Consider the following 13341-nt stretch of genomic DNA (forward strand, 5'->3'; position numbering starts at 1 on the left):
TGTAGCGGCAAATGCAGTTCATACAGTATTCATGAAGGAGACAGAAATAGTTTGTACCCTGAAGAATTATTTTTCTTTTTTTTTAGAAGAGACTATTATGAAGTGAAAGTATGGAAAACGAAGTCGATCGGAGAACAGCACAAGAACACTGTTGGAAGTTCTGTTTGTCAGACGCAGTTTAGAACCAAGGGTTCTGGAAGTTCTCAAGACTTATTGTTCACATTTTCTATTTATTCCAGGGGAAAAAAACAACTTTTATTTATTTCCATTGTGTTTATGACCTTCACAATGAACACATTAAGTTGTATAAAGAGTTTACTGCTTTCAGCCTGTGTTTTATTTACTGTTTTTATTCCTGAACAGTTCAAAGCCAGTCAGTATTGTCAATGATGTCTCAGTTGTCTTTGTTGTCTTTATTATCCATCTATATTTGTTTTCACAAACACAGTCTGTCTAAACATGATATCCCTGTTTATTTGGTCATAAAGGTACTCCATATGTGGTGCAAAGTCTTGTAACCTTTGCAACAATCTCTCCCTAATAGATGCCAGCTTGTTGCATGTTGAAATCTTTGTACACAGCTGTAGGCTCTGGTTGATCCCTAGCAGTTTTATTTCTGAGGCTCTGTTTACACTTTAGCTGCCCTGCTTCTTCAGAAAAAAAAATAAAACCAAACATGCTACAGATTCTTTTGCCAAACAACAATTTTATTGATTGACTGGCAGCCTGATTAACATGAGAGGTTAATTTCTTTATTAGTCAGATATGGTAGCATGATTGTAAGATTTAGAGCTTTAGAGCTAATTGTTTGGCTGATTGAATTTTAATTTGCCTCACCTGGACAGAAGATATTATTATTGGCTTTTTGCAAGACTTGATGCTTCTTTCTGCTTGATTATTTTCAGGAAGCAGATGGTGCTTCATCTCAAGCCCACTCTGTTGCTTTGGATTACAGCTCAGCTGCTGAGTCACCCTCCCAGGTTGCTCATGCCATGACTTCACATCCCAGCTTTCAAATTGTGCCAAATATTCCTAAATGCCAGTGGCTAAACAGACAATATAACTTTATCACTTGAGTTAAATAAAGGTAGCTCAAGCTCAAGGTCTCACTTAAAAGGCTTATTTCCAGATTTTCTTCTCTTCAGCTGTGCTTAAGGCTGTAGTCCATCTATCCTTTCATCCACTGGGTAGATCTACTTACCTATGTAGAGCCATGGGGACCTATCTCCAGCGGTCAAGTGGTGGGTTACAGACTAAACAGTTTTGCTAGTCCATGACCACACAGAAATACAAGGACAAACAAGCCACCACATACTCAGTCACATGAGCTATTCAATCAGACCAGTCGACCTAATGTGCATGTTTTCATACTGTGGGAGGTAGCCAGAGAACATGTAGAAAACCCACGATTGTACTGGAAGAACATTCAAACTCCATGGAGAAATACCTCAGGCTGGGATTCGAACCCAGAACCTTCTTGGTACAAAGTAATAGTGCTAACAACTGTGCCACCCTGCAGCCTGTCTATATATATATATATAAAATAGAAACTAAATGCCAGGTAGATGAGCACATGGCTAGAAGTTACAAAAGAGTGTTAATGTTATATGTGGAGAAATCTTCCATTAATGCAAAATACCATAACTAACAAAGAAGAAAGTAGTCATAATTAATATTTTTCTTAAGTAAAAGCTTTCATCTCATAATTATATGGCAATTTATACAGTGAGGAGGAGGAAGTCAGAAACAATCTTCTCTGAGAGGCAGCAGCTTGGAAACTGGATTCATCTCAGTTCAATTTATCTATAGAGCCAGTTGACAACAAATATCGTCTCAATGCACTATACGAAAAAAGCCTATCTTATCCAATCATGCACTGTTTCAAAGTCAATTGTATATTTTACAATTTGATCCCAGTTATCAAACAGTGCACTTGGTTTTAATTTATTTTTCAAATTGGTTAAAAAGTTTTAAGTCTTATGAAACACAGTGATTTTCAGCATTCACTCCTTCTAGACCAGCATTAATTATTATGCATAAATGGACTGTTGACTCCATTGTCGACTCCAAGATGCAGTATCACACCGTAAAAACTCAACTGATATTTTCCTTGTCAAAAAACTAGCATTTGTTTTACCCTAAAAGGTCCTTTCAAGCCAGTGGTATGCAATGATGAGAGAAGCTGAAATCGTGATTATAGTCAAAGTCAATCACTTTCTCCATCATTTAGCTCAGACATTGAAGAAAATAAAATAACTCAACGGTGCAGGTAATTATCGTAAATAAACATACAAGAGGAAATATATGACAGAACAGTTATTGTTTTTATGAATATGATCTGTAGATGTAACTAAATGTTTTGCACTGACAGAAGATACAAACAGTCCGAACACAGATTTTCTGTTCCTTCATAGCTACATCTCTGGGGAAAATGAAGAGTGCTCACTCCTTCCTTTACTGGCTTGCCAATAAGGAGCTACATAAAGATACAATATTTTCCCTTAGGAAGATGCTTTTTAACACATCGATCTGCTTTGTTTTTACAGCATGCAGTTGCTCTCTACTGCTCCATATGATGTGGAGCTCTAAGTATTGCAAGGCAGATTTCATCTTAGTAAGACCTGATAGTTGGAAGGAGTTTTATGTCCAAAAAAGGCACGGTAAAATTATTTATTGGCTTTGAAACATGGTGGAAAGTCAGGTTGTTATATTTGTTGGCATGATGATGAATATTTGTGTATTTTGGGCTTTATGTTGCAGTTAATAAGTAATTGTAAGTCTTTGTACAGGATGCAAGTGTTGTCCTTGTAAAACATTTTTGCAATACAAGAATCTCTCTCGGGATTTCAAATATTTTAATGAAAAAATTTCGGTGCTTGAGACAGATTTTCTCAACAAGTGGAAACGGACGCAAAATTAATTTTCTCAAGGTTTTGAAGACACAGGATAGAGGCATTTTAATTTACACAGAAACAACTTTCTTATGCTGTTCAGAAATGTATACATGCTTTCAAACACCGGTTAGTCTGTGCTAAAGTTGCAGTTTAGGGCTTTCAAAGACCTGTATGTACAGCACTTTAATTTAAGCTACAGTGTAAAAAAAAAGAAAAAGCTATCTTATTCGCAGAGAAGTGATATGAAATGCACATGTGCAAGTTACTGTCAGTGATGAACAAAAAAAAACATATCCCTGTTTCCAGTATTGTCCATCACATATTTATTATTGTATCATATGATTCACAATCCTACTCAAGTACTTTTGTATCTTCAAGTTTCAAACTCAGGGCAGCAGAATGTGAATCCCTTCCCACTTGACCTTTAGCAGGGGTCAGCAACCTTTACAAGCCAAACAACTATTTTTTCCCCTCACTCCTACTAAATACAACTTTTATGGAGTCACAAAACATATATTATCCTCTGGAAAAACAGCTAAATCAAGTCTTAGATATACCTGTTATTCACTTTTTATGGCTGATTTTATGTCTTATATTTTCAGAACAATAAAAAATGTTCTGACTTTTTTACTTAAAGAAAATGAAAGTATTTCTATGACCTGAATGGTCCATGTGAAAAAAGCTAACCCAAGAGTACTAAGCCCCAATATTCACTTTAAGAAGTAGCAATAAACCTATAACCAGTATGACAGTACAAATTGCAAGGGGAAATACTGGACTGTGGAATGAGTAAGATATAGTCGAAATTAAAGATATAGCAGCATCTGTTCAGTCTGTTGGCGCGCACAGGACAGAGACACCTTATCATCCTCCAGTGTCCATTTAATCTGAGCAACATGTCGATAGGCAGATCTTGATGAAGATAGTAATATACATAGGATGTTGCACAACAAGACTGTATTTAAAGCACTGAGTGGACATTTGGACAGCAAACCTCAGTCCCAGGGGAAATATCTAGTTTAAATAGCACCCACAGGTGAAGGCTTCAAGTTGTAAGCCTCAGCCCTTCAGTTCCATAACTGCAGCTACATGGCCTAAAACCCTCAGACGGTTCGGTGATCTTGGCAAATTTCCTTGCAAGATGTCAACAGGAAAAGTGAACTTCTATGACAGGGATTGTGTGTACATTGCAGAACTATGATTTAAAAGTTGCCTTGTTCCAGATAAAAGGCTCAGATGTGAATAAAGTTTTGTCGAGTTCATGCAACATTCAGAGCAGTAGAAAAATGAAGACTTGAATCATTTTGATGGATTGTCCTGGAAATACCCTTATGAAAGCAATATGATAAAACATCCTTCAACTTAGACCACAAGTAGTAGATGTGGTTTATGTACTCCATAGTACATTTGAGATTACATTTTGCAACAACATATCTCTTAATTAATCCCGATCAAATATGTTGAAGTACTGTTGAGTCCTTATGGCAAAAGTAAAAATAACATTTGCACAGTGGAGCATTTTTGAAAATGATTATTTCATATACAGACTCTAAAGTAATTCTTAAATGAAGTTACTGGTCCGGCAATTGCATTACCTTGCTGGACTTAATGGTGAAATTTAATTGTCGTAAAGGCAGCCAGATGTATGCTCCTGTTAGCTTTCATTTATACGACAGATTTTCTTTTGCACTAAAATAGCACTGGATAAGCATGCATGCCAGTGCAGTCTGTCTTTTTTTTTTGTTAGCTGTGTCGAAAATAATTGTAAATCCACGCAACCTCAGTAGCTACTCAACAATTAAATTAACACTAGTTGCACCAGCTTTGACTTTGTGCGTTCAGTGACTGAGGATATAATTAAGATGTCAGCATCAGTAATGACACTGCCGTTATTGACAACTCAGTGAGCTGTGTCCCTCTGTGCCCACAGCAAACCCAATGACCTGTGCCAGTACAAGCTGTAATGAGACCCGAACCATCGAGCAGTGATCTCTCATTTTCTTGTAGTGCAGTCAAAACTGATGGGAGCTTAATGACCTGTAATATCACCTTGCAAACTCAAGAGTAAATCTCTTCTGCTGATGAGATGGAGGAATTTCAACTAGGGGTGAAGTCTGTCGCTTAAGACAAATCTGCAACAATAATCCATATAGTACATGTCTAAGAAAACATGCTTGGAGATCATAAATGGGGCAGATTTTGTGAGGACAGATATAGGAACAAGGAGAAAAGAAAAAGAGCTAAGGAAGGAATTCAAGACAGGATAAAAAGGAGAGCGAGATGCAGAAAGAGAGGACACAACATACTCAGAGGGATAAACAAGCCTTCACTCTTCAAATTATAGATCTCAGGCTTGGGTGGAGCTCACCCCGTAAAATGTAGGCTATGCTGTTCTTCCTGAGGCTTTAACCTTACGGTTAGATCCAGGGGCAGCCTAATTGGCAGTTGGTCAGAGTTAAAGATCATAAGCTTTGACTGGCATGGCTTTCACTGCTGAATCTCATAGGCTCACTCGCACCGTTAACTCTCACTTACTGAACTCAGCAAAATGAGACCGCTAAATTGAGTTATTTTGACATCTGAGTAAGGTCCCTGGCATTCTGTTGACCACTGTTAAAATTATTTGGATCAAACTTTGACTTTATTATCACATATTCAACCGACAAAGATGAATGTCATCATGTTTTCTGTTTCCAGATGTTCAGAGGACTAGACTACAACATATTTTCAAAAAGAATCTGTAAAAATGAATCATGCAGACTGCGAGCTGTGGCCATGACGAGTGACAGAGCAGTGTTCTATCGGAATGTGCAACTGGGAATTTACTTATCGTGACAAAATGCATTTGTTTCTTCATAATACCCATAAGATTGAGAGATGTGAAAAAGTTTTCTTGATTTGTTATTTCATGACCATTTTTGTAAAGATATGTTTTTTAAACATTTTAAAAGCTCTGAACTGTATTAATTCATTGATATTTTTCAGGTACTTAGGGCCATTTTATCACACAGTCAAGTAACTGTCACAGTTGGTTGTTATGAAAATGCTGTACATTTGGAAAACAACCTAAAAGAAGTTTGACTTTGTATCAGAGCCATATCTGATGCCTTGAAATTGGCTTCTGTCTCTTTAAGAACCCTCTACATTTTTCCAATGCTCCCCCTTCAGCAAGTCATCACAACAGTTCTTCGTCATGCCATGCATTTATGTTGTGTACAACCGTTCTTAGGAGCTCAGCAGACGGGCAGTTCCACCATGTGTTTGCTAATTGCTGCCATTGCTAGACTAGAGGAGCTCAGTGGGGAAGGTATGGGGGAACATCAACACCCATACCTTCTATTTTCTATTATTTCTTGTCTTTTACAGCAAGGACTAATCAATGATAGTGGGAAGATTGATGGAGATAAATATAGGGTTGTCTTGGGCAAAAAAAAATATCAGAGAATACAAAAACCTGAGAATGGAGTGGCAGTTTTTATTAGACATTTATTTGTGGATAACCTGAAATTGATTATCAGGATGGCCAAGAAGTTGGTTACATATTTGCGGGATACTGACTTCACACACATACACATGATGTGGACACATACACCCCTGTAGATACAGTGGTGTAAATCACTGTATCCCACACACGACGCCTAAGATCTGGGACACACAAAAAAAGAAAGATGATGGATGAATGGAGGGAGGAGTATTGCAGATCATAAAAAAGATGATGGGCTGCTCTGTGTATCTCCTGCAAATTCACCAACTGATAAAAAAGTAGCCCCCATCTGTAAACAACAGACTCCCACCCACACAATCCCCTCACCCTTTCCATTCCTCCCAGTTCTTTCCAACATAGCTGATGTCTGTCTTTGGCTTATGGTCAAAATTCCAACAATGGTATTGGTTTGTCACATCAGATCTTTTGCCACAACATTTATTTGTGATATTAAAGTCTGAGTATGCAACTTTCATTAAAATGTGTTTTTGACATTTTCTAAAAACGTAATCCTCTTCCTCCATGTGTCCCTGTTGCCCTCTTCAAAAATGCACCGCTCCAAAAACAACCAATCAGATTCAGGAGGAGGGTCTTAGTGCAGTCAATCATTCTCATTTATGTGCTGCTCAATGTACTAACGGCGGAGAAACAATTTACTGTTTCAGTTTGTCTGCCAGCATCTCCGGACATGCTATCTAGCCTTAAGTGTTCACAGCAGACTCTGCTGATGGGAAGAAGCTGCAGAGCAGTAGAGACCTTCTCCCCATCTTGGTCAGAATACACTTCTGATCTAGCTGTGTATTTTTGTAGTTAGCACTGGGAGAAGGCAGAGGAGCTTTTTTTCCTCAGATTATCTGTCTCATATTATACTGTTATGACACAATGACAATTTTAGTGCATGCACAATTTTTATTTTTATTTTTCCAGAGCAGAAAAAAATTAAATGCTTAAAAGTTTTTTTAATTTTATTTTTGTACATTTTTATGTGTAAAGCTAAAAGACTTCGCTCCAGTAAATGAAACGGAGAAACAGCCATTGTTGCTTCAGAACATATATTACTTATAGGTATTCATTTAGAAAATATGATTTCTCCCTCCTCGATCTGTCTGCTCTGTACTTACAGGCCTATAAGTGATGCCCCTCCCCTGTCAGTCTCTTTCCCTTTAGCTCAAACCAGGAAAACATCTGGATTTGAGATCTGAAGTCACAAACCTCCCACAATGCTTTGTGGTTCTTTCTTTCTTTTTTTTTTTTTCAAGAATAGACCTTTGAAAAAGGAGCCAAGAAGTCATGAGGGCATGCACTCCTTGAATCATAGAGTTCTTAAAAAGCTTCTAAAAAAGGATAGATTACGTGCGGCCAAACTATGTTACATTTTTCCTTCCGTTTTGCTAAAATGTGTTTCTGCGCTCCTCTTCGACTGAAGAATGAGAAATGTTCTGCCACAATTTTGTAGAATTTATTTTTCCACACAGACACACACAGTCAAGATGGCATACAGTCATTTTGCATTTTCACAGTCACAAGTAGCTGGTTGAGGAATGAATGGATGCAGGTAGAAACCTAAGTTCAGACTTCAGTAACGGAGCGGAAAACTCCAGAATTCGAAAACTAATCACAAGTTAAGCAGCAGAACCAGAACCAGAAAACCAGAAGGATCAAATAAAACCCCAGAACTTGTCTACTCTGCGCTGAATATTTTCTGACACCAATATATTTTTCAGGTTTTTTTATCTTCATTTTTTTAAATCTCTTGGATTGCAATCAAAACATGGCAATACCAGTGCTATGTGATAAGATCAACATCAGAATTCAAAGAAAGGTCCAGAACATGGCCAATGCATAGATAGGCTAAACAGGTGTAACTCATCTTCTCTCATTGTTTAGTCTGTCCTCTCAGTCGTTAACTTCCTTACCGCACATCTGAAGTTTGATGAAAACAAAGCCAAAACAAATCAAGAGGAATGAATGAAAAGAGATAAAACTGCTCCATTGTTATTGTGGTTGTATAATTGTTTCTAATCATCTCAGGCGATTAGAAACAGGATCACAAAGATGTTTCATACAAAGTAATACAAAGATGTTTCAAAACCTCATGCAAAAACATTGACACTAAGGTATTTTTAAGTTACTCTTGCTGAATGTTTCCCTTTCTGGAAGATTAGCAGCAATTTTGAGACATAAAACTTGCTAGCCTGCATTTCACATAAACATACTACAGTTTTTGAGGCTCCTGCTTGTTTTCCCACACTTTTTCAGACCACAGTATACATAGTTATCTGCCCATTTTGTGTATATTTTTAAGCACATCTGCGTGCATTTTGAATTTATGATTTATGATTCAAATAAGGGAGAGGTAAAAATAAAAGAAAAAAAGAGGATGGATAGATTTACACAATGACATTGAATAAAATATATGAATAAATACATTTTTCCAGACATGGAAGCTGCTTAAAATCCCCACCTTTCTAGCAATGCAGGAATCCTGAAATTTTTGATATCTTCTGTTATGCTTTTAACACTTCTCCCTGTATTGACTTTATGTGTTCAAAACAAAGAGTGGCATAATATGGAGTTTGCTTTGGTGAAATCAAACCCCCGCTTTTGCGTTGTGTGTTTGCATGCATGTGTGAGACTGCTTGTCTTCTGTCAACAGCTGTGTCAAGCTTGTCCAACAGGACCTGTGTAGTCTCGCTCTCGCAAACAGACTCTTGCTGCATCAGTCCCACTAGCTTTTGAAGACGGAGTGAGGCTCTAAATCGTGTCACGTAAGCAGAGCTCTTTTGACTCGGCCTTGGCCCTTCAGCCTTCGGATAAAATAGGCCAAGGATTAGGCTTAACTTACTGTCAATGCTTGTAAGAGAGCGTTTACCTCTGGTACATTGGTTGCTGGTCTACAACTTTTGCTCATCTGTTTCATTATTACTGATTCTGTTTTATAGAGTATTCATCTATAGGCAAAGTTTGCAAGCCGTAAAATGTTAAGTGTCTCCATGTGACATTTGATGCCACCTCTCTGTAATGAAAAATTAATAATTTTATTGTATGAGAATTTTCTTCTAGTTAGGAAATATTGATTTCTTCAGGGGAACATTTGGTTCCTCGTGTTCTGTGGCTGAACCTGTAAAGCTCTTTGTCTCCTTTTTTTTTGTTTGTTTTTTACTTCAATTTGAAATTGATGCCAAATAATGCGTGATGCTTTTAATGCTTAATTAGTTTCTGAGAATTCAAAACTGTAGTACGGATCACAGCTGTGACTTCACTGCCCTTCCTTCCAGCCCGTGGTTTTTACCTCTCAGCCCACTCGGATCCCTCTGCCCTCTGTCTTTTCACTGATAAGGCCTTGAGCGCTTTATCAGGACCTTTTCCTGGACCAAACACTTCATCTGCTCCGCGTAGAACGAGGCATACAGTGTGTAAGCAGGTGCTTACTGTAATCCTCGCTAGGCAACAGCATATGCCAGGCTGTTCTTTTCAGAAAGGCAGCCAGGAGAAGTCAGAGTGGAGAACTAAGCTGGCTGTGTCCCTCTTTCCCTTCCTCCCTGTTATCTTGTGCCACGATAGTGCCATGTTGTTGAGTGACCCAGAAAGCAGTTCTTCTTCTGCTCAATGTATGATGCATGGCAGTGAAAGTAAGCGTTTGGGCAAAGGATTTATTTGGAGTGAGATTCAAATAGTGTGAGGAGCTCTTTTCACATCAAGGCATTAAAGTTTTCATTAATGCAAGTTTTATAGTGCTTAAACCCCTATGCTGCAGTGTGAGTGCACAAGCATCTGTGTGCAACATGCAAGACGGTGTTTAATCTTAGTTAGGGGACAAACCAGATATCTGGATCAAAGGGTCGTTGGTACTGTAAGCACCCTGTAATTCCACCACTTCAACAGGCTTTGCTGCATCTCCAGTTGGTTGCAGCATTCTTCAATCTGTTTGTGCCTCTTTCAACTCATCATGCGTCTCTGTGTGTGTGTGTGTGTGTTTTTTTTTTTAGACTGCTCTCTTCCAAAATGTGAATCCAAACTGGATGGCCCTGGTCAAACCTCAGGTAGGTCAAACTCCTAACAGTGCGACAGTCATTCACATCATTTCTAAAGTATCCCAACATATTTATTTTTTGGTTATTTTACAGTGGTCTACATAGATTTTTTGGGGGCATTTTACAGTTTTTGTGTATAACCTTGAGCTTGAATTTTTTCATGTCAGTGAAATTAGTCTTCCGAGTTAGCAATGGAATAATGTAGGAGCCAATTTTTAGCCATCTGACTGGCTTTGTATTCAAACAGATGTGGGAGGGGCAGCACTGCATTATTGTTGTAAAGTAAAACTCTGTTCACACTCGCTACTTTTTTTTATGTCATAAATTAATCTTAAAGGAAAGCTCAGGTTGTTTACAGGTTGAGTAAAGTTATTTCCAGTAATAGATCCCTTACCTCCAGTAGACAGATGTCATATTATTGCAACGTACTATGTTACTTCACTAAAGTTACACTGGTGAACTCTGCTGATTCTGTCCAGCCACCTGGAAAAAGTCGATGTTTAGTCCACCAGGATAAATATATCACCTTCCCTGTTGTTTGACAGACTCATTATCTATTATCATGGAGTGTTTTAACCCCAAATCTAAATATTTTCAGTTTGAAGTGTTTTGAATTGCTAAAATAAGCTAAAACAAGAGTGAGTTCATCTGACTAGCTATTACCCTTTCACTATTTATTTACTTTTCTATCAGCCTGAGAGAAGGCTGATGGGAGTTTTTTGTTATTAAGGATGATAATTGTTACAAAAACAGTAAAAAAAAAACAAGTGTATTCTTCGACTCCGATTTGAATTTAAATGTTTCTTATTAATGATAATTGATCTCACTTATTAAACTCTGGACTATCCAATTGGATAAATATAAACGCTATGAGAGAAAGTTTTAGAAACTGAAATATTTGCCAACCTTAATAACAAATACCAGCCCACGCACAGTGAGGAAGAATTATTTCGTCGTTGTTAAAACATAGAAAAAATGAATTCCATTTTAAATAAAATCTCGTGTTTTCTCAAAGCTTCCCTGAATTAAATCCCATCGGATTGAATCTCTTCCATGGCATCAACAAGCAACTCTGACCTTGTGTGTTGACATCTCATAATGCCTCCCGGCCACTAAGACTATAAATACACCAAGTCATTCTGTCATGGCTTTTTTGCTCCTGGTCATAAAAATGCCAGTTAAGTGCCCTGAATCTGGATATGCATGTAGATTATCTCAAATAAAGGGAACAAAGTATCGTTTTTATTTTTATTTTTTTCAATGTAATCTCCTTTGGACTTAAGTATATAAGGACGCTTTGGATATCTTCCATAATAAGTTTAATTTATGTTTTTACTAATCCACGCTTGGCCAACTGGCATACAGAGGCAGAATTTTGTTTGCATTGCCATAGTGGGAGGAAACGGGGACAATTTCTATCCAGATTCATGTCGTGATAGATTTGCAGTTTTGGACCACAGCAGAAGAGCTTCATCATGAGCCGACCGTGTCTGATGTCGCTCTGAGTTTGACATGCTAGACTCTGTTTGACCTGATGTTTTTCCAACTAGGCCATGCACGGATGAAAAGAAGATTGGTTCTTATTGACAGCTTGGCCCATTATTCCCAGTCGCCATGTGAATGGAAGCTAATGTAAAATGATTGGGACATGCCAGGCAAATCCCATGCCCAGACCTTTAACCACAACCTCATGAATTTCTCCCCTAATGCTGAACAAATCACACAATGCAGAGCAGCACTGGTATCTTTGTACATTTCTGCTGAAATGAGGTAGAAATTCACAAGCTGCTAACTGCTCACTGGAGTTAATCAGGCTGTGCTGCTTATTTATGGCTTTTTGTTCCTGTTTCCTTTTCAATTACTGAAAACACAATTAAGTTGCTGTCGAATGAAGTGTCAATTTAACAAACTGCCTCAAGCATCTTGGTTTACAGCAACAGGAAATTAACGATGTTTTCTCAGAACACTAAATTCCAACATCTATTTCATCTATTTTGCTTGAAAACTGATGCGGCACGTTCTGAATGAAGAACTGTCTATTAATTTATTATTTTATTGGTCTAGTAGTAAGTGAATGAAGGGCAGCTACGTTTGCCTGAAGTTGTGGTTGATTTCTTTGTTGCTCATGTTTCCTTTCAAAAGTCTTGATGTAACCTCAACTGCTTGTTTCTTGTTCTTTAATTCATTATTTTTCTTAGACTAGTCAACTAGGTTTAAGATGAGTCTGTCTTTTTAGGGGAATCATTTGCTGACAGCTTAATGAGTTTTTGCTTTCTTGCAGTTTTGATATTGATTATTATCGATTATTATGATTTGTGATTTGTCCTGCGAAAAGGAAATCTCCAGCGAAAAACAAAGCTGTGATAGAGCGTAATTAAGAATATGTTCTGTGCCACATATACTCTGATGGTTGACTCGCAGTGCCTCTACATTTTCACATTTCGTCACGTTAAACCATAAACTGGCTTGTTTCTATTTGAACTTTATGCAGCAGGCCATTGGTTGTGTACAACTGTGAAGTGGAAAGAAAATGATATATGAATGTTAAAAATTCTTGCAGAATAATATTTAAAATGTGTGAAATGCATTTGTACTCTCAATCTCCATTACGTTGACACCCATGGCTAAAAATTTTTAATAATGAGGCCTCGTTATTAAAATATATAAAGCCAATGTGTGTGGAATGTAACATCCATATAAATACTCTATGGAGTTTTGTTGGTGAACATAAGTGAAGAAACAACATGAAAAAGATCAAAGGCAGCGATAACATACCATGTAACTTAGTGCAAGACTAATAAATTGATGTTCACAGCTGTTTAACTACACTGTAAAGAAGATTTGTGACATTTTTTTTCCTTCTGTAGATTTGCAAAACTAATAAGAGACATAGCCCAAAAGATTTGCAATTGTAATCACAGCATGAGTA

The 13341-nt window shown here is 37.5% G+C and overlaps 1 protein-coding gene across 5 annotated transcripts in view; it reads left to right on the forward strand.

The window, feature by feature from the left end:
- The window catches only part of triob (trio Rho guanine nucleotide exchange factor b), a 98159-nt gene that overhangs the window by 2134 nt on the left and 82684 nt on the right, over positions 1 to 13341 (forward strand). For 4 of the 5 annotated variants that reach the window (XM_032554959.1, XM_032554968.1, XM_032554941.1 and 1 more), the window contains exon 2: positions 10368 to 10421. The exons of the other annotated variant lie outside the window; for it this stretch is intronic. In XM_032554959.1, the coding sequence (XP_032410850.1) occupies positions 10368 to 10421 (54 nt within the window). The remainder of the gene's footprint in view (positions 1 to 10367; positions 10422 to 13341) is intronic. 5 annotated transcript variants of the gene reach the window in all.

This window comes from Xiphophorus hellerii, chromosome 3 (assembly GCF_003331165.1).
Source record: "Xiphophorus hellerii strain 12219 chromosome 3, Xiphophorus_hellerii-4.1, whole genome shotgun sequence".
Taxonomy (NCBI): domain Eukaryota; kingdom Metazoa; phylum Chordata; class Actinopteri; order Cyprinodontiformes; family Poeciliidae; genus Xiphophorus; species Xiphophorus hellerii.